This window comes from Bufo bufo, chromosome 4 (assembly GCF_905171765.1).
Source record: "Bufo bufo chromosome 4, aBufBuf1.1, whole genome shotgun sequence".
NCBI classification, from domain to species: domain Eukaryota; kingdom Metazoa; phylum Chordata; class Amphibia; order Anura; family Bufonidae; genus Bufo; species Bufo bufo.
Window position 1 is genome coordinate 287,301,322 of NC_053392.1, and position 22,200 is coordinate 287,323,521.

At 47.5% G+C, this 22,200-nt stretch overlaps 1 protein-coding gene across 4 annotated transcripts in view; it reads left to right on the forward strand.

Moving 5' to 3' along the window:
- SENP6 (SUMO specific peptidase 6) overlaps positions 1-22,200 on the forward strand; it is a 94,042-nt gene that overhangs the window by 33,345 nt on the left and 38,497 nt on the right. For all 4 annotated transcript variants that reach the window (XM_040428665.1, XM_040428667.1, XM_040428666.1 and 1 more), the window contains 4 exons: positions 1,316-1,700; positions 13,096-13,322; positions 13,467-13,643; positions 14,834-14,867. In XM_040428665.1, the coding sequence (XP_040284599.1) occupies positions 1,316-1,700; positions 13,096-13,322; positions 13,467-13,643; positions 14,834-14,867 (823 nt within the window). The remainder of the gene's footprint in view (positions 1-1,315; positions 1,701-13,095; positions 13,323-13,466; positions 13,644-14,833; positions 14,868-22,200) is intronic.

The following is a 22,200-nucleotide window of genomic DNA, read 5'->3' on the forward strand; positions in this document are numbered from 1 at the left end:
GTAATTGGAATTTACATTATTTTCATTGTTCTGGTCCTATAACGGAGCAGAATTGAACACCACCTCATGTTCTTGACAGGTAAACATTTAGATCCTTCTTTCTTTTTTTTTTTTTTTTTTTTTTTTTTTTTACTTTGCTGTATGTAAACATTTTTATGTAGTAAAAGTCAGTGGCAGGCTTATGGTGCTAATACCATACTATTTAAGAAATTGAATTTTTTCTTTGTAAAAGATGTCAATTATATTGGACGGTGCGCATGAGAAAGTAGATGGATCACAGTTGTATTTATTATTGGAGGTACACTTCTTGTTCACCCCTGGGGACATTTTCTCAAGACACTCCAGCATGGCTGGACCCACCGTGGGAATCATACTGCTTTCTGCTGCGGGGTTCTGGCTTCTATGACTCCATGCTTACCTGCTCTCTGCCGCTCCTTGGTCTCCCCGTGTCAGCATCCGGTTAGACGCTGCAGCCAATGACTAACCGCAACAGTGAGATGTCGCCCATAGATCAGGTCACTGGAAGACCCATGAGTTGAGGCAGAGCCAGGGTAAGAAAGGAGCTAGAACCCAGTGGCGGGGAGGAGGTAAGTGTGAGTCCCACCTCAAGTCCAGCCACGCTGTGAGGGTCTGTAGAAAAGTTCCCCAGGAGTGACTAATCCCTTCAAGACAATGCAGGCCAACATAGGAATCGCCCTTAATAAAGGGGTTGTCTGGGTATTTTCAAATACACTTATTTTTTATTTATTTTTTATTTCTAATAATCAAAATATGCAAAACATGAAAGACCTCCATCAATGAAATACATTTAAAGGGGTCTCATTACAGTATCTTATCCCCTATGCAAATGAAAGGGGGTAAGTGACTAATAGGTGTAGGGTCTGGCCACTGGGCCCCAGCTGGTAGCGGCAGACAGTCATTCTCGCCGCCTCTCGATTCAACTCTGTGTAACTGCCAGAGACCGCTGAGTACTTGTATTCGGCTATCTCTGGCAGTCCCATAGAGCAGAGTGAAGTTGCAGAGATGGGCCCCCTGTTTTTGTGACTGGTTGAGGACCCAGCAGTCAGACCACCGATGATGAGACCCTTATGCCCTGGAGCTCACCCTGCCTTCGGTGTATTACCTGTTCGACCCATTTCCCTGTGGCAGGTTTACATGCTTGGTTCCTCCACAATTTAGTGCTCATCCCATCTATATGAAGAAGTAGCTTAGCGTAAACCCTCGTTGTATATAGTTGTACCTTCAGAAATGTAGCCTTGCAGGATTTCCGCTAATTGACTCTTGGACTTGCTTACCCTTTTCTTTTTCTTGACAGAGCACAGAGCAGATCGAACCTTTCCAACATTGTACATCTTGTGTAAAAGAAAATAAAAGTAAGACAAGATGCCAAAGTTGTGGAGATGCGCAGAGACTTTCTAGACAAAGCACTTCATCTTCAGAATCACCTGCTTCCCTGGCTAGGCCATCAATCCATCACAGTCCCGCAGCTGACAAGTCTGTCAGCAAAGGGTTAAATGCTAAGAACTTCTATGGCTCTTCCTACAGCAAAATTGCAATGGACTCGATGTTAAAAAATGACTCTCCCAAGTGGAAGCAGTATCCTGCAAATGGGAAAATTGGACTATCCGCAGAAGCTAATTTATCCAAGATTACTAAAAATGCCAGACTGAGAAGTAGATTGTCCGAAACCAATGACACAAGTAAGTGTATTTTATTTTTAAAGGGAACCTGTCATCAACTTTATTCTGCCCTCACTAAGTGCAGCATAAAGTAGTGACAGAAATGCTGATGTCAGCGGTGTGTCACTCATGAGCTAAAAGTAAGTGTTTGTTGAGAACCAGCATCATAATTATTGCAGCCCAGGCCTTGAAAAGAGTCAAATCTTCCTGAGAAGAGTCCTGGTTATTCATAATCTCCTGCACTCGCCGCCCATCTGCTGATGATTGGCAGTTCTCTCCTAGAGAGAAAGGGAGAAAACTAGGTAGAAGACAATCATCAGCAGGTGGGCGGGAGAGCAGGAATTCATAAATAACCAGGACTCTTCTCAGGTGGCCGGGACTCTTTTCCAGGCCCAGTCTGCAATGATTGTGATGTTGGTTCTCGGCCACCACTTACTTTCAACAGACCGCTGAAATCAACTCACCGGTCTCTACTTCATGCTGCCTTTAGTATGCAGCATAAAGTTGATGACATGTTCCCTTTAACCTTTCATTACAATAAAAAAATCTAAACTAAGTATGCTGACATGGAGAGCGGCGCCCGGGGATCTCCCTGCACTTACTATTATACCTGGGCACCGCTCCGTTCTCCCGGTATAGACTCAGGTATCTTCAGATTTTCGGCTCAACCAGGAGGAGCCTGCTCTTGTTTTCCTGGGCGTCTCCTTCTCCCAGGCTGGAGTGCTGGCCAATCGCAGCACTCAGCTCATAGCCTGGGAGAAAAAAAAACTCTCAGGCTATGTATGAGCTGAGCGCTGCGATTGGCCAGCACTCCAGCCTGGGAGAAGGAGACGCCCAGGAAAACAAGAGCAGGCTCCTCCCGGTTGAGCCGAAAATCTGAAGATACCGGGAGAACGGAGCGGTGCCCAAGGATAATAGTAAGTGCAGGGAGATCCCTGGGCGCCGCTCTCCATGTCTGTATACTTAGTTTCGATTTTTTATCGTAATGAAAGGTCTTTTTTAAGGAATGTGCCAATTGTTGTTTAAACAGGTCTTTTCTACCTTCCAAAAGCCACAGTTGTAAAAAAAAAACTAAGAAAAAAAAAAAAAAAACATGTTTCATTCATATAGCCATTTGAGGGTTTATTTTTTGCAGGACAAGTTGTTGGGTTTTACTACTATGTGCTCTGTTCACTATTTAATAAACATGATAAGATGTCCTTATTCTGTAGGGCACTACAATTATGGCGGATCTGCTGACAGATTCCCTTTAAAAGTTGTAAAAAAAAATATATGATACAGCCTTCCAGAATAAAGTCTAGAGCGTAAAATTGCCTGTACAGGCGTCTACGACTCTTGTACAGGCATTATTGCCACCTCTGTTCATAGGTACATATCTGCTGACAGATTCCCTTTAAAAGTAGTATAATAAAAAAAGAAATATATATATATATATATACAAATCTTTATTTTTTATTATACTACTTTTAAAGGGAATCTGTCAGCAGATTTATACCTATGAACAGAGATGGCAATAACGCCTGTACAAGAGTCATAGACGCCTGTATAGGCAATTTTACGCTCTAAAAAAAATTGTCTACGCATTAGACTTTATTCTGGAAGGCTGTATCATCGCCACATGTTTGTTCAGTCCCTGCTGCCCGCATCATTAGTCCAGGTGCAGGCAGCAGGGACTGATAGAGCTCCGGATCATCGCGGGAGTCGGCACTCTCCACACCAGTATGTGTACATTGACAAGCCCTCAGGCAGCGGCTCCAAGCCAATCCCAGTGCTTCTCTCATGTCAGAGCAGCCATACACTGATTGGTTCCTGCTAAGACATATGCTGATTGGCTATAAATAAACTGGGGGCGGGGCTTAGCGCAGCTGGGAAGTGTAGTGTTTTCAGGTTAGTGAGGCTTGCTGCACACTTACTTGACTGTGACCACCTGCAGTTCATGACCCTGTGGGCCCTGGCTGTTGTCATAGGGTTGTTACTGTATGAGTTGGGTTACAGTTTGTGTATGCATCATACAATAAGCTAATGTTGAAGAAGCGTCCTGTAGCCTTAAAGGAAATAACCTCCGTCATTGCTATTTAAGTAAAGGAATTGCATAGTCCCAATCCCGGCCAATAGTAAAAACATTGGTGGCGCAGTGGCCCCCCCCCCCCACCCAGTATTAATCATTGGTGGCAGTGGCCACAGGATCCCCTCTCCCCTGCTCCTTCGATCGGAGCCCCAGCTGTGTAAGCCTGGGGCTCCGATCGGTTACCATGGCAGCCAGGACGCAATTGAAGCCCTGGCTGCCATGTTCAGCTCCATGCTGCTGTGTGCACTATGCACAGAGCAGCAGGGACAGTGTGAGCTCCTATTCACCCTGATAGAGATCTATCAGGGTGAATAGGACAAAGGTTCTAGTCCCTAAGGGGGTTAAAAGTTAGTAAAAAAAAATATATATATATTAAGTATAAATGAAAAAGATTTATAAAAAAAATACACATTAACAATAAACAAAAAAAATACACATTAACAACAAACATATTAATTTTCAGCAGATTTGTGTAGGAATTTTTTTTTTTTCTCAAAAATGAAAATTCCCAGAATATCGGTATAAATTATCGGCTATCGGCCTGAAAGTTCACAAATTACCGGTATCGGTATCGGCCCTAAAAAATCTATATCGGTCGATCCCTAGTTACACTCTGCGGAAGGAGCCCAGCCAGGCCTCTTACCAGTGTCCAAGCCCACCTTCATGTACAGCCCAAGCTTTAACATAACTCCCCCTGCTTCAATATGTACGCCCCCTCCGCACCACGTCACATTCCAGCCCTAACTCCAACCGCCTGTTTGTTGCTGCATCCCCTCTAAATCTCGAGCATGTGCAGGGCTGGAATGTGACTACAAAGCCTAGCAAGCCCTCCGCTATTTATGCCATGCAGAAAGGGGCATGATAGATGGCATACAATAACATGTTAGATTACACAGCGTTCTATCACTGCAGTGTGCTGCGCTGCCTTCTCTTTGGGATATGTGAGAATACCTCTGCATCATACAAGTGATGTCTCTTAGAGGGACTAAAAATAGTTAAAGATTAATCAAGTTTATAAAAAAATATATATTTTTATTATTATTATTATTATTATTATTATTATTATTTTTTTTGAGTGGTAAAAACACACAAACACACTTCTTTGCCAGAGCCTGTATAATAAAGATAAAATTATTTAAACCACCCCATCAACAAAAAGTACAGAATTGTTTTTTCCTATTCACCCCAGCCACCCCAAATATAATAAAGTCCCATGAATCCCCCCAAAAATTGTCCCAATGAAATCTACATTTCGCACCACCAGAAAACAAATCCTCATACGGTAACATCTGCTCAAAAATGAATGTTTCCTAACTCTTGGAATGCGCCGACGTAACAAGACATGCTATTATTGTGTAAAAGTAGAAACAAAACACATAAAGCTACACATATTTGGTATCGCCATAACCCTACTGACCCATAGAATTACAGTAACACTCTAGTAATGTCGTAATTTAAAGTGCAAGAAGCAGGGGCGGAACTGCTTTTTTTCCCCATTACCCTCCCAAAAAGGGTAATAAGTTAGATGTCTCCCAAAAAGTACAATTCACCCCACAAAAAACAAACCCACATATGGCTAAATCGGCAGAAAAAAAAAAATGACTAATCCCGATCACCGCTGGTGGGTGTCTGCTGTAAATGTGGAAAACCATTTCAGTAAGGGCCCATTCACACGGCCGTATGAACGGATCCGCACCCGTTTCGCAATTTTGCGGAAGGTCTGCGGATCCATTCATTTCTATGGGCCCTCAAAAGATGCGGACAGCACACCGTGTGCTGTCCGCATCTGTTATTCCATACCGTGGCTCTGCAGAAAAGATGGAACATGTCCTATTCGGACAAGAATAGGCATTTTTTATTGTTGTGGCCATGTGCGGATCCGTATATTGCGGATCCGCAAAGCACTACGGCCGTCTGAATGGGCCCTATGTCTAGTGGAATTAGAGAGCAGAAAGAATCTACTGTATACTGGTGACACAGCGTACTATTCACACAACATCCTCCGACACTGCCCAATCAGTGCTGACAGTGTGAGGACATAGCCTAATGACAGCAGGAAGAGTTACAGCCATTGTGAATTTATTCTTACATTTTCAGGAGGAATAATGAAGGATTGGTACGTTACTGACTTCTTTAAAAGAAAACAAGATGCTCCAGAGTTTTTCTAGGGAGTACAAGTATTTACTAAAACTGGCATGTCAGGAGATCCCATTGCTGGGACTTCCACTGATCACAAAACCAAGGGTTCAAAGCCCCACTCCCCATTGCTTCTTACTGCACAGCTTGCACCCTCCTTTCAGGGTGCTGTACCTGGCTGTTTCTTTCAGACCCAGAGACACTGAAAGGATCAGCAGGGCACACGCTCACCCGCCTCTTCTCCTCTCCTGCTCATTGGGGTTGTGCTTTAGGACTAATGGAGGGGCCCAGAACCCATGATTTAGTGAAGTCTCAGTAGTTTTGCGAATAGATGATCAATTTCCATTGTGCAAGCCCTTTTCTCGCTTATATCATTGGGGGACACAGACCATGGGTATAGCTGCTTGCTGCCACTAGGAGGCGACACTAGGCTGAAAACTGTTAGCTCCTCCCCCGCCAGCTATAACCCCTCTGGCCAGGAGAGAGCCTTCAGTTTTTAGCTTAGTGTCGTAGGAGGAGAATGTTGTGGTTTTTTTTTTTTTTTTTTTCATATCTTTTTTTTCTTCTCTTTTAGGTTGGGGGTCCAGGGCTATTAAGAGCTCTGCATCCCGGAGGGGGGGGGGGGGTCCGACAGGTGACGCTTATTCCACCGCTCTGCCCCCCACAAGAAGACAAAGCGGACCAGGAGGGCTTGACCTTCCTGCTTCCCCCAGCCATGGGACCACCCTTTCCACCCTCCAACCCAGTCCCTGTCACTTGTGCCAGGGACTGAAGAGGTGGCACCGCTGGTACATATCAGATAAGCGAAGAACACAGATGAAGGCAGGGAAGTATGCCTGTCTGTGTTTTGTGTACTGTGGCTGGACTCTCTATTGGTGATCTGAACCTGGGGATCCTCTGCAGGGCACGTCGGCACGGGAGGTTAATCTTCACTGCGGCGGCTTCCTCTTTCCACCCAGCGTCTTGTGGGCGGCGGCGCTGCGCTTGCCGCCAACCCCCCCCCCCTCTTGTTCTGGCCGGGAGACATCTCCCGTTCACAGGAACGCGGGCCCGGCGCTTGATACATGCCGGCCGGGACCCCTTCGCTTCCGGATCGCCTTCTCTATTCTTTCGCCGGGCGGCTGGAGGGGCGGAGCCTAATTTTCCTGCCGCGCTTCCCCTCCTGCCTGCTCCAGCTGGATATACATCGCTCGTGCGCACGTTTCCATCCTGTGAGGAACGTCACTCGCGCAGACTGCCGCTCCTGTCTCCTGGGGCACATTCCAGCAAGGGTATTGCTCCACTCTGGTAGGACCAGCGCTGCTCCCCTCCTCTGTACCCTCTTTGGCCCCTGGCTCAGGTCATGTCGGACCCAGCGGATCCCGCGCTCCAAGTCCTTGGCAGGGCTACCCATTATGCCTGCACCTCATGCAACGTGAAGTTTCCTAGGGGCCAGGCGAACCCCCTCTGTGCCTCATGCCAGGCCACCCAGAGCGTGCCGCCTCAGTCCACTGACGTGCATCCTTCTGCTGCAAGTATGGAACCGGAATGGGCCAAATCCCTGTCCCGGGTGGTGACTGACCTATCTAAGATCTCCCAATCCACCCTTTCCTTAATGGGTCGCTTGGTGGAGACGTCGTCACCTGCGCTACCTGCTATCTCCCAGGGTGCATCATCCAGGAACAGACACCCCAGCAAGTGTCCCAGGCCTCTCTTCCTCGGATGCATCGCCTTCTCCTCCTCCCCCCCCGGTTCACTGTCCAGGGCGTCCTCGTTGGTTGGGGACCCTTCGTCCGGAGGAGAACTCGCCGAGTTGGACAGGGATCTGGATCCGGACCGCTCGTCCCAGATGGCCGCCTTAGTGGTCTCGGCAATCCAGGACACTTTTGAACTTCAAGAGGAGGGCCCCTCCTGTCACCAGGGAGTTTCTTTCCTGCGTAACAAGCAGGCTCCCAAATCGTTCCCGGTACATGACGACTTTTCCGTTCTCACCGCTAAAGCGTGGGAACAGCCAGGTTCACGTTTCCTGATCCCCAAGCGGCTGGATCTTCTTTATCCGTTCCCCCCGGATTGGGTGGGTAAGTGGTCTTCCCCTCCAAAGGTGGACCCACCGGTGGCTCGCCTGGTTAAAAATACCGCTATTCCGGTCGCGGACGGCTCCTCTCTGCAGGACCCTGTGAACCGTCGGGTCGAATCGCTGGCGTAGTCGGTTTTTTCTGCCACCGGTTCGGCACTCCGTCCTGTTTTCGCTTCTGCGTGGGTGGCTAAGGCGGTTTCTGAATGGGCCCTGCGCTTACATCAGGATTTAGACTCTGACCTTTCCCGCACAGAACTCCAGGCTCTGACGGCCCAGATATCCCAGGCGGGGAAGTACCTTTGCGAGTCTCCATGGTCGCGCGGTCCTCCGCCTTTGCCGTCTCCATTTGGCGGGAACTCTGGTTAAAGGCCTGGCAGGCCGATTCTTCCTACAAGCGTTCCCTTCTCTCCCTTCCCTTCGCTGGTTCTCGTCTTTTTGGGCCCAAACTTGACAAAATCATTTCTGAGGCCACGGGTGGCAAAAGCACCCATCTTCCGCAGCCCAAACCCAAGCGTTCTTCCCGACCGCGTCCTTCCGCGCCTCGCCAGTCCTTTCGCCGCTTCACGGGCACCCGCCCGGCGGCTCCCTCGACCGCGAGGCAGCCCACCCAGGAGCAACGGCGGAAGCCTTCGTTCAAGCCCCAGCCCGCCTGGCGTTCCCGAGCGCAGCCTCAGCGTTCTAACTCTGACAAGCAATCCCCTGCATGAAGGTGCGCCCCAACATTCCTGGGTGCGGGGTCGGCTCCTTCATTTTCAGGAGGTTTGGCAGGCCCAAATCTCAGACGCTTGGGCGCTCGAGGTGGTCACTTCGGGCTACAAGTTGGAGTTCAATTCCATGCCTCCAAACCATTTTTTTCTGTGTCCCCCCCCCCCCCCCCAGGGAGTCGTTTCGTGTGGGAACCTTCTTTCAAGCGGTTCAAGATCTGCTGGTCAGGGGAGTAATCTCCCCCGTTCCGGTGAGGGAGCGGTTTTCTGGTTTTTACTCCAACCTCTTCGTTGTGCCCAAGAAGGAGAGAGCGGTCCGCCCGGTGTTGGACCTCAAGAGCCTAACCGTTACCTTCGAGTGCGCCGTTTTTGTATGGAGTCTCTTCGCTCCGTGATGGCTTCATTGGCGCAAGGGGAATGGTTAACTTCTGTGGATATCCAGGACGCCTACCTGCATGTCCCCATCGCGATCGCCCACCAACGTTTTTTGCGCTTCGCGGTCCACTCCGACCACTACCAGTTCGTCGCCCTGCTATTCAGTCTGGCGACTGCGCCGAGGGTGTTCACCAAGGTGCTCGCTCCGCTTATGGGCCTTCTTCGCTCCAGGGGCATCACCTTGATTCTGTACCTGGACGACATTCTCATCAAAGCGTCGTCGTTCCAGCAGTGCGAGGAGAGTGTGCAGATCATGGACACTCTCGCCCGTTTTGGGTGGCTAGTGAACCTTCGGAAATCCTCCCTGGTCCCGTCCACTCGAATTTGGTTCCTCGGTATGCTGCTGGACTCCGGGGCAGCTCAGGTGCGTCTTCCAACGGACAAGGTGAAGGACCTTTTGCGGTGCTCCGTTTGCTTCGGAAGCGCACAGTCTCCATCCGGACTTGTATGCGGGTGTTGGACCTCATGGTGACCTCGTTCGAGGCGGTACCATTCGCTCAATTTCACACCCGGTCCTTTCAGCGGGCGATCCTCTCAACCTGGGACAAGTCCCAGGAGTGCTTGGATCGTCGGTTTTCCCTTCCTCAACAGGTTCGGTCTGACCTCCATTGGTGGCTCTCCCCAACTCACCTGGAGATGGGGGAAGTCTTTCCTTCCGATCAGATGGACAGTCATTATGACCGACGCCAGTCTTCAGGGTTGGGGAGGAGTCTTCGGCACTCGGACTGCCCAGGGCGTATGGTCTCCGTCTGAGTCCAGAATATCCATCAATGTTTTGGAGCTTTGTGCAATTTTCCTCTCACTGCGCCATTGGTCTCCCCTCCTGCGGGGCAATCATGTCCGTGGTCCAGTCGGACAATGCCACAGCGGGTGGCGTATGTCAACCATCAGGGGGGGACTTGCAGCTCAAACGTCATGTCGGAGGCGGCGAGGATTCTCAGGTGGGCGGAGGCCCATGTTCCGGCCCTGTCGGCGGTCCACATTCCCGGCGTTGTCAAGTGGACGGTAGATTTCCTGAGCCGGACGACAATAGACCCCTGGGAATGGTCTCTCCATCCGGAAGTGTTCAACGCTCTCTGTCATTGCTGGGGGCGGCCGGATGTGGATCTGATGGCCTCCGGCCTCAATCACAAGCTTCCGTGCTACTTCGCCCGCGCAAGGGATCCCGCAGCTTGTGGAGTGGACGCGCTCGTGGCGCGTGGGACGGGTTCACATTCCTCTGTCTTTCCCCCGCTGTACCTCCTGCCTCGGATTCTCCGCAGGATCAAGTGGGAGGGCGTTCAGACTCTGCTGATCGCTCCGGACTGGCCGCGCCGGGCATGGTACTTGGATCTTGACCTCCTGCTAGGGGACGTTCCGTACCCGCTCCCTCTCAGACCCAATCTTCTGTCGCAAGGGCCCGTCTTCCACCCGAGTTTAGATACTCTTCGTTTGACGGCGTGGCTCTTGAAACCTTCCTTTTGAAACAGCAGGGTTTTTCCAATGCAGTGGTTCGGACGCTCATTCGGGCCAGGAAACCTACTTCTTCCAGGATATATTATAGAACTTGGAAGTCCTTCCTTCGTTTCTGTGAGGAGAGGGACCTATCTCCCAGATCCTTCTCCCTGCCGGTCGTTTTGGCCTTCCTTCAGTCCGGACTGGAATTGGGCATGGCGCTAAGCTCCTTGAAGGGCCAGGTGTCAGCCCTTTCCATTTTCTTTCAACGATCCTTGGCGGGACTGGGTCCTGTTAGTACCTTCCTTCAGGGCGTTGCGCACTCCGTCCTCCGCTTCATCCGTGGGATCTCAACTTGGTATTGGGAGTTCTGCAGGCTTCCCCTTTCGAACCCTTGCGGGAGGCTTCCCTCCGCCTGCTGTCCTGGAAAGTGGCCTTCCTGGTGGCCATCACATCCATTTGAAGGGTTTCAGAATTGGCAGCTCTGTCATGCCGTGAACCATTCCTGATCTTTCATCTGGACAAGGTGGTCCTCCTTCCGGTCCCTTCCTTTTTACTCAAGGTAGTGTCGGCTTTTCACCTCAATGAGGACATTGTCCTTCCGTCCCTTTGTCCTGGGCCCTCCCATCCGCGGGAGGTGTCGTTGCACCGTTTGGATGTGGTGCGGGCTCTGCGGATTTACCTTTCGGCCGTGGCCCCGTTTCGGCGTACGGACGCCTTGTTCGTCCTTCCGGAGGGCTCTAGGAAGGGATTGGCAGCTTCGAAGGTGACGATCTCCCGGTGGATTCGCTCCACTATTTTGGAATGTTACCGCGTTCGGGACAGGATGCCCCCTCCGGGAATCACGGCCCATTCTACCAGGGCACTTGGGTCCTCCTGGGCTCACTTCCACCGGGAGTCGGCGGCTCAGTTGTGTAAAGCTGCGACCTGGTCTTCCCTCCACACTTTTACTAAGTTTTACAGGGTTCACACTCTTGCTTCTGCGGATGCCGCTCTGGGCCGCCTGGTTTTGCAGGCCGCTGTGTGATGACGGTCACGAGGGTCTCTACCTTCTTCACTCTGTTTTGTGTTCCCTCCCCAGGGACTGCTTTAGGACGTCCCATGGTCTGTGTCCCCCAATGATATAAGCGAGAAAACGAGATTTTGTGAAACTCACCTGTAAAATCTGTTTCTCGCTTGATTCATTGGGGGACACAGCACCCACCCCCGTTTGGGTCCGTTGACTGTGGAGTTAGTTGATGTGGTTATGTCCTTCTGCTTCTCCTACTGCTTTTGCACAAACTGAAGGCTCTCTCCTGGCCGGAGGGGGTATAGCTGGTGGGGGAGGAGCTAACAGTTTTCAGCCTAGTGTCGCCTCCTAGTGGCAGCAAGCAGCTATACCCATGGTCTGTGTCCCCCAATGAATCAAGCGAGAAACAGATTTTACAGGTGAGTTTCACTAAATCTCGTTTTAATACTCAAATAGTAATAGTTTTCATTCATGAAAGACTATACTACCACTCTGTTTAGCACATAATAAAATATCCAGCTTTCGTATTTTCTGAGCAGGGTTAAGGCAGGGTGCTACTTCTTCATAAAGGGAGTCTTTCACCTAAAATCACCATTATAGAACACTGACATCAGGATCTCCATTACATTCCCCATATTAGAATGCTACCTTCCATATTGCTGTCCATCGCCGACTTTCTCAGAAAAACACTTTTATTCAATATGTTTGTTCGCTTCTGAAGGTGCCCAGGGGTGGCGTTTATGCGGCCGTTGCCCAGGTCCCTCTACGCTTTTCATACGAAACCCCTCTGGCCCACCCTAGGTTCTTCTGATTACCTCCTCTTAGTGAGAAATCCAGCGCCCGTGCCGGTCAACAGATTCGCCTCGCCTGCGCACTTCATTCCCCATTATGGGCAGAGACCGCAATAGGGAAGGTAGCACTCTAATACGGGGAATGTAATGAAGATCCTGATGTTAGTGTTGTATAATGGTGATTTTAGGTGAAGGACTCCCTTTAATGAGACCAGTCCTGTATGAAGGCGTACTGGGAGCGCTCCATGGTATGAAGCCATGGTATGAAGACTTATTGGCAATGCTCCATGGGAAATGAATATGCCAAAACTAGATTTTTGTACTTGCCGTAAAACCTCTTTCGTTCATTGCGGGACACAGGCTTGAACGTGAGCTGCATTCCCTAATGAACGGATGAGAAAAAGAGAACCATCTCGCCAGCACCACCTATTGGAAGGTGGCTTCCTAACTCCTTTCTTGGCTATAGGGTGACTTGGTTTGTTTTCCCATTTTTTAAAAGAGTAGTTAGAGAATATAGATGAGGGCTGCCGCAATCCACATGCTGCATCTGGTCTCGCAATGTTCCTTTTATCCTTGTTTGAAAGAAGGCAGATGTTTTTTCTATGTTGAAGCTCCTCTAATCGTTCTCCTGGAGCACACTGTCTGCTAAGTGGCTTTGAATTTGTTTTTCCTACTGTTTTCATTGAGGTGATTTTTGGATGGGATCCCATTTATTTTGTTACTTTAAAATATATATATTTTTTCTCATTCTGTATTTTTTAACTGTAAACTTTTCCCCAACAGTTATCCTGTCTAGTGACGATGAAGATAATATTAGCACTGGAAGCACCAGCAGGGTAGAGAGCATCTCTCCTCGGCCTGCAGATTCAGCTTGTTCCTCTCCTGTTCCATCTTCTGAGAAAGTAGAAGCAGCTCTGAGAGAAAATAGTTTAGTAGATAGCAAATATAGTAGTGCAGCTGAGCCTGACCTGCCTGTCGCCATCCCAAGGAAAGCAAGAATGAAGGATGAGGTAGCGTAACATTTCACATGTTTTGTAGTCTTGTTTGACTGACTCCCACAGATGAGTCCAGAATTGATGCTCTCTAAGCGCTTTCAATGAGGTGCTAATCTTGGTTGTGTACTAGTCAGTTCTAATTCTCCATTTCATTCCCAGTTTGGCAATACTGTTGCTGTGACTCCGGTAAAGCGGCGTCGAGTTTCCCAGTTGCCGCTGCCTAGTGAATCGCCCAGCGTGCTGCAGTGTCCTGTAAAACCTTGTGAAAGCATGATCCTCGTGTGTCGGAATATACGTATAGGGACCCTTTACCGTGCGATAACCGAGCCTGTCGTGGTGAGTGTAAGATGAGGAGACATTGTCAGTCATTTTTATGTCCAAAAATAAATAAATTCTAAAATCTGTGTATGTGCCGTGCGGTAAAGTAGTCTTGTTTCCGCATTCATATGTAGTTTTTCTGTGTAACACCTTCTCCAGTGGTTAGGGCTGACCATTGTACCATATCCTCTGTGTAAGCTGGCCACCCACAGGAGATAAGTCAGTACAACCCCGAGCTTGTGCTGTGCCTAGTCCAGGGCTAGCACAGTCCGGCAGACTAATGTGGTATTTAATCATGGGTCAGCCCTTTTTTTTACATGCTTGTTCAACTTGCCCGGATGTGCATTAAATGGGTATTCTGGTTGTTATCACAGGATTGGGGATAACTATTAGATCAGTGGGGTCCTACCACTGAGACCCCCATTGATCATGAGATCGGTTACCCCGTACTCCTTGGAGCCTCCGAAATGAATGTAGTGGCAGGTGGAGCATGTGTACTGCCGCTCCTTTCATCTCTACGGGAGTTCTGGAGACAGAGTATAGTGCTCAGGTATTTCTGGAACTCCCATAAATAAATGATACCTGGAGTTCACATGCCCGACCTGCCACTACGTTCATTTCAGGGGGATCCATTCTTGTGATCGGTGGGGGTCCCAGCAGTCTAAATCTAAAGGTTATCCCCTATTCTGTAGATAGGGGATAACTTAACAACCAGAATACCCCTTTAATGTCTAGGAGGTTGTCTGACAACTGTAACCCATTCGCAGTTTCCTCTCAGTTCTGCATGCCGCCTTTCTTGTTACAGTTATAAAGTATAGCTTTGCTACACCTACAAAAGCTAATAGACTCCCAAGACAAAGATAAGTAATATTAGTTACAACGGTGCTTGACAAATCTCAGGAGCCAGTGGGGGAGATTTATCAAAACTGATGTAAAGGGCCCATAGCAACCAATCGCGTTCCATTTAGTTTTTCAGAGCTCCTTTGGAAAATGAAAAGTTGAATCTGATTGGCTGCTATGGGCGACTAAGCCAGTTTTCCTTTACACCAGTTTTGATAAATCACCCCAAATGTGCCTAGGTATTAGGCTACTTGCTATTTCTCTGTTGATATGTAAGGAGTGTTCTTATTGAATCCTGTAATCCTATAAAAAAAATGTATATAGTTGATCATTTTGTCAAAAAGTTAATTTTTTTTTTTTTTTTGCAGTTTTGTGTAGACTTCATAAAGATACAACTTGAAGGTAAGTAATCCTCTGCATTTGTTTAATTTATTCTCACATGTAGTTTAACTGTTAATTTAGAAATATTGTATTTGCGACCTTCTATTGGAGGTGACAGTAAGTGAGAATTTTATACCTTTCTAATTAGAACTTGAATTAGAATTTTCATTAATGGGGTTCTCCAGGAATTAGAAAAATAAAAAACGTAAATATTGCTTTATTATACATATATTCCCAAATACCTTTCATTAGTTATAATGGCTCATTTTGTCTAGGGCGCAATCATTAGGAGGAATAAAATGTCCGCCGTCCTATTAGTACACACAAAACCTGTCCACACAGCAGGACAAGTTACTTCACAACACTGAGGTAAAGAACTGCCTCATCCTCCTCTCTGCTCTGCTTGTCAGGGATTATGATCCTGAATACAGCTAATAAGATCTTCAGCTGAATCTCTGTAGGAATGGAGTTTTCATATGTAAAAACATTTTTTCTCGCTCGTATCATTGGGGACCATGGGTTTAGCTGCTGCCACTAGGAGGCGACACGAAGCAAAAAAGTGTTAGCTCCTCTCAACTATACACTGAGTTAATCAGTTTTAGCTTAGTGTCTGTAGGAGGCAGACCTCACCGCCCGACCTAACCAAGAAGGCAAAGTGGAGTAGGGCAGCCCAGCTCCCCTGCATCCCGCCAGCCATGGGGTCACCTGCATTTCTGCAGTCGTCACTCCCCCTCCCCCTTCCCTCTACTGCAGCCTCACTACCATCTCGGTGCTAGTGGCTGAGGAGGTGACCCTGCTGGTACCCCGAGGGGGGGTGAAGAGAAGAGGTTGAAGATGGGGTGAGTATGGTGAACACAGGGTGGGTATAACCCACTCCTCCACCACCATCCCCACTCACCACATCTCCACTCGCTCCACTCCACCTTGGCCTGGGTTCTCTCCTTCCTGCTTTTAACCAGGTGCTTGAGGCCCCCCTCCCCTTTACCTCACATCGCCTTGTACCGTTCCCTCCACCCCCTTCCCTTTGGAACCTGCTGGTGCTGTTCCGAGTGGTCGATTCTGTTCCTGGGGCGGCCGCCGCTTCATTCACAATGGATATGCCCGTTCCTGGTCTTCCTCGGTCCCAGGATTCAGGCAGTTCCGCGGCCACGCTTACTGCATTCCGTCCCAGCTGGAAGTACTTCCGGTCGGCCCGCGCCTACACGAGTCCCGGCTTTGCAGCCTACTACGCTCCCTTCATTCAAAAGCCCCGCTCCACTCATAAAATAAATAAATAAAGGATAATAATAAATAAATTAACCCCTCGCTGGCCTCCTTCTCCTAATTGTGGTTGGGGCTCGGCATCGCATTAGGTCACAATTACATGTGCAATTACAAATGGTGGTGGATCAACTTCAAATATATGGTAAGCACACACACAAAAAAAAGCCCATTTAGCGCCTGGTGTTTTTTTTTTCCAGCTATTGTAGTGTTAATAGCTGTCACTCCTACTGCGCTCCCCCTTTTTCAAATCCACAACATGCGGTACATGCAGTCTCATTCCCTTCCATAGGCACTGGTTTCAGTACCTACTGTTGCTGCAGGCAAAATTATTGCTCTACTGCTGCATACCGTATGTCCCGTAGCATTAACTGCCCTCAATAGGCAGGGTAATTGCTGCTGGATACCGTACACCCAGTAGCATTACCCCATTCCATAGGCGGAGTATTGGCACTACCACTGCATGCTGTCGCATTAACCTCCTTCCATAGGTGGAGTACTTGCACTACCTCAGGATGTTTATTTTTTTTTTTAAAGCCAGAGGAGCGTGCTTTCTACCCCCGTGCAACAAAATCGTGAAGCGTGGCACACAAAAAACGTGCACTAGGCTAAAGTCTATCGCAGGCCCACTCCATAAGAGAAGGGCCCCCATAAACCTATCCCAGTCCCTCCGGGCCTATGGCTCCTGCAAGGGACCGGAAAAAAACGGGCTACTTCCTGCCGAAGCCAGTTTTGCCCAGGCAACCCGAAGCCGAGGGTACACAAAGTCTATGCTCCGGCTTCCACCTAGGCTGCCACCCAAGGTGTCTGCACAGAGCTTCAACAACAAGGCTGGGCTGTCCCCAAAGGTAGAGCCCAAGGGGTTTTGCGAGGTGTGCGGAACCGGGGTGGCCACACACACACACACCCTAAACCTCTCGGGGGGGGGGGGGGGGGGGGGGGTGGCTGCACATAAGGGCGCTGTAACCCAAGAAATACTAGTATACACACAAACTTGGAAAGTGAACACACAGTTAACATAAAAAATTTAATAAAGTGAATGTGCGCCATTACGGCCTGGGCATTCGGCCGGAATTATAAAAATTCCTCCTCTTTTCAAGGCCGAAGCCGAGCAAAGAGAGGTGAGTGTGCTCAAATTGTGTGAAAGTGAAGTGCATGCAAATGTGCCGTCACTCAGTGGGATCCCACCCCCAGTAAGTTAAGGCACCCCAGGGTCACCGCTCCAAACAACTCAGCCCCTGGCTTCGATCCAGCAGAGCCCTTCGTCACCCAGCAAGGGTACCTTTTAAACCCAAGCCGTACACGCTAGGGATGCTGTGTGGTTCACTGCTCTCCTCCATTCCTCAGGTATGCCCTGTATGGACAGGAGTTTACAGCCCGGGAGCGAGCTCACCGGACTTATAAGAACAGATACTACACTTGATCTTAGCCAACAGGTAACTCCTGGACGAAGGCACGCTGAAACACGTGTCGGGGTAGCGCCATCCTGGCTCTCACAGTCTCACTTGTTTAGGGGAGTTGGCTTCATGTTTTATTGCATATGCGATTATGCTCTTACTTTGATAGGGCTTATTTGCACAGGGCTGCGGTTGATTCTGGGTGACTGTAATTACTGTTCCATGATCCTGACATTGCTGACCCATCGTGATATTGTCCTACGATTTAGATTAGTTGCTGTTATTGTATTAATTGATGCGGTCTGTATAAAGCTGGGATGGTGTCTTTTCTCTGTCACCTTCATTTTTTTTTTTTAACGGTAATATGTTTGTCATTTTATTGATACGCTATTAAAGATATATTTTTATGGGTATCCTATGAGCTCCATGTTTTTTGTTTGTTTAAGGAGAAACCCTGGAAGATTCAAACTCTTCCTCAGATAAAGAAACCACGGGTAGACCTTTATTTTCCCCTGAGGATACGGATTCTCTGCTCAAGGCTATTAGAGCCAAGGTGAAGGTGAATCTAGGGATCAAAAATCTATTCAAGATATAATGTTTGCTGACCTGGGGCACAAAAGATCGAGTTTTTCAGTTAAACGAAAATATAATATATTTAAATCGGGAAGAGTGGAAAAAACCTGACAAGAAGTTTTTTATCCCTAGAAATGTTAAAAGAAAATATCCTTTTGATGAGGGCGAGTCCTCCTGCCTAAATTGGACACCCCAATCGCCAAGATTTCTAAAAGGTCTGCTTTGCCTTTTGCGGACATCGGTGCCTTGAAAGATCTGATGGATAGACGGGCAGAAGTATACCTTAAAGTATGGGAGGCCTCTACTCAGGCATTTAAACCAAATATTGCCACTACCTCTACTGCCGGCCTTTAAAGTTATGGCTACAAGAGTTAGAATCCCATATCCAGAATAAAACCTCCAGAGACCAGTTGCTAGGGGTGTTTCCTACCATCTTTAAAGCGGTGGACTTCATTTCGGATGCTTCTGCGGATGCATTAAGTTTAAATGCCAGGTCAGCAGCTCTATCTAATTCTGCTAGGAGGGCCATTTGGCTTAAGGGGTGGTCTGGTGACACGGGTTCAAAAAATAAGCTTTGCTCTATTCCGTGCCAGGGAGATTTCCTTTTTGGGTCAGTTTTGGACGACCTTTTAGAAAAGGCCTCTGACAAGAAAAAAGGCTTTCCTGTTTCCAGACCCCCTAAAAGACCACAGTTTTTTCACAGAAACATTTTCAATAGAACAGACAAAAAGCAGAATAATTGGAAAGAAAACGGAGGTAGGAAGGATAAGGGATTCCTCTTTAATACCCAGTCCACTTCAGGGCCCAAGGCTGGTCAACAATGACTGTTACTGTCCCGTGGGGGGAGGACTTCCTCTCTTTTCTCGGGCTTGGGAAAAAATCTCGGCAACCCCTTGGATTATTGGTATTATAAAAGACTGGTTTCGTCTAGAGTTTCTCTCCCCCACAGAAAGATTAAAAATTACAAATCTGGTTCCAAATTCTGTAAGAGACTTAGCACTAAAACCATAAGTTTCTTCCCTTTTAAAGAAAAAGGTTCTTGTTCCTGTTCCAGACTCAGAGAAGGGGAGTGGTTTTTATTCATCCCTTTTTCTCGTACCCAAGCCAGACGGATCATTCAGAATGATTATAAACCTGAGAGACTTAAATTAGTACCTAAAATACAAAAAATTCAGAATGGAATCCGAAGACTGTGTCATAGCTACCATAGACATAAACTAAAGGATGCCTATTATCACATTCCAATTCATGCAGATTTTAAAAAATATCTGAGTGGCGGTGTGTATTGAAGAACAAGTTCATCATTTACAATACAGAGCACTTCCGTTTGGAATATCTCAGGCCCCCAGGCTCTTTACGAAACTGATGGCAGAGGTTATGGCCCACATAAGGGAAAGAGACATTCTTTTTATTCCTTATTTGGACGATCTTCTAGTGGTGGCAGAATCCGAAGACCTTCTAACCTCTCGTCTTCTAGAAGTAGTAGAAATTCTAGCAAAGCTAGGGTGGCAGATAAACTGGGAAAAGTCCAACCTGACCCCTTCCCAAAAATGTGTTTCTAGGACTGTTTCTGATTTCTGTGAAGCTGCGTTGCATCCTCCCTTAGCGCAAGATATCCCAAATAAGAGAAGGTGTGCTGTCCCTGGTAGCCTCATAAAATCGAACTATCAGGCAAGGGATGGCAGTATTAGGCAGAATGACCTCCACGTTACCTGCTGTCAGTTGGGCACTGTTTCACTCCAGGATGCTTCAATGGCAGATTCTAAAAGAGTGGCAGGGATCCTTGTCCCCGTTGGATGCCCCACTTCCTCTCACCCCTCCTGTAAAACAATCCTTAACCTGGTGGCTGGAACCTTCAAATCTTACTCAGGGCCTCCCTTGGGATCTACAGGAGCAAATAACCATCACCACCGATGCCAGTCCGACTGGGTGGGGGGCCTATTGTCAGTGGGTTTTCGGCAGCGGGGTGTGGAGTTCAGAGAGAGAGTCAGGATTCCCAGAATATAAGGGAGTTGAGAGCGGTTCTGTTGGGGTTAAGAGAATTCCTACCCAAAATACAAGGAAAGGGAGTAAAAATCTTCTCAGACAGCACCACGGTGGTATCCTACCTAAACAGGCAAGGAGGGACAAGGTCAGAAAATCTTATGTCCTTAGCCGCAGACATTTTTTTTCGAATCATTCCTTATGTTCCTTTCATCAAGGCAGTACACTTAAAGGGAACAGAAAACAAGGTGGCGGATTATCTAAGCAGAAACCATTTGGATCAGGGAGAATGGTGTTTAATCCAAGAAGTCTTCAGTCAGATAGTTCAGCTGTGGGGCCAACCTCAAGTAGACCTTTTTGCAACCAGACAGAACAAAAAATGCAACCTATTCTTTTCTCTAAATCCGAAAGATTTTCCATCAGGTATAGACGCCTTCTCCCTTCCATGGCTGGATCAGCTTCTGTATGCCTTTCCTCCTTTAAGACTTCTTCTGAGGGTATTACAGAAGATGAGGCAGGAACAGACGAGGCTCAGTCTAATCGCCCCTTTCTGGCTAAGGAGAACGTGGTTCACTTGGTTGAGGAAGCTATCTCTTGCAGATCCCTGGATTCTTCCGGAAAGGCAGAATCTGTTGTTTCAGGGTCCTGTCTTCCATCCAGAAGTGAGAAACCTTCTTCTAACAGCCTGGTATTTGAAGGGGAAACCCTAGAGCGTATGGGTCTATCTAAAGAAGTTATAGCTACCCTTTTATCATGTAGGAAAGAAGTAACCTCTACTATTTACCTCAGATTATAGAAGACCTTCTTAAACTTTTCTAAAGTCCCGGTAGATCCCTTGAGTTCTCCTCCTATGTCCCAAATTTTAGATTTTTTTACAAAAGGGTCTTGATAAGCACCTATTAGAACCCTTAAAGTTCAAGTTTCTGCCCTTAGTGCTTTCTTTGATTTCCCTATTGCCAATCATACGTGGATTAGGAGGTTCTTTAATGCGGTTAGTAGGATTAAGCCTGTGATCAGATCTTCCGTTCCGCCGTGGGATCTTAATCTAGTTTTGTCTAGAATGATGGAGCCTCCTTTCGAACCTCTGTAGGATTTTTCTATTAAAACTTTGTCTTTAAAAACTGCTTTTCTGGTGGCTATCACCTCTGCCAGGTGTGTGGGTGAGATTTCTGCCCTTTCAGACTCTCCTCCTTATACTAACATCATGGAGGACAGAGTGCTCATTAAACCAAATCCTTCTTTTCTACCTAAAGTGGTCTCCCTGTATTATAGAACCCAATACATTGTTCTTCCATCCTTGTGTCAATCCCCAAAGAACCAGAAAGAGAGGAGGCTCCATTGTTTAGACATTAAGATGCCTGTCTGAATATCTGAAAGTCACTGGTCAATGGAGGAAATCCTCTAGACTTTTTGTACAGTTTGGTGGAAAAAACAAAGGTAATAAAGTTTCTTCTAAAACGGTAGCCTCCACTATCCATCTGGATATCGCTTTAGCCTATTTCTCAGCGGGGGAAACTCCCCCTTTGGGATTTGGTGCTCACTCAACCAGATCCATTTTTACTTCTTGGGCAGAGAGGGCTGATGCATCTCTAGAACAAATTTCTGGAAGTCTCCATGTACTTTTTTTCCCTCACTACAGGTTAGATTTAGACTCTAAGGACCGTTTATCTTTCAGCAGGAAGGTCTTGCAGGCAGTAGTCCCCTTCCCCCAAGCTAGTTACTATTCTAGTCTTCTCACAAGGGTACTGTCATGAGCATAAGGGAAATTCAGAATTATACTTACTGGTAATAGTTTTTCCATGAAAAATATATATATATAATATAAATAAAATGTGTAAAAAAATAAATTAAAAAAAGTTTGTGTTAGATGTGTTTTAGGACAGGTTCTCACAATTAACTGGTGGTATAGGGGCAGAGCCTCTCCTTAAGAGCTCTCCAAGCTTGAAATGTCAATTTTCCCAAAATGAATAACTGAGTCAATGTTTAAAAAAAAAGTCACTTTGAGTTTTTAATGTTTTGGTACTTCAAGACATCTGTTCTGGCAGTACGGTGCCATAGCACCAGCAATAGAAAAATCGGCTGCCAAAATGCACTCAGGTCTTTGAAGTCTTGCTGTGAGCCCAGCCTGTAGATAAATTACA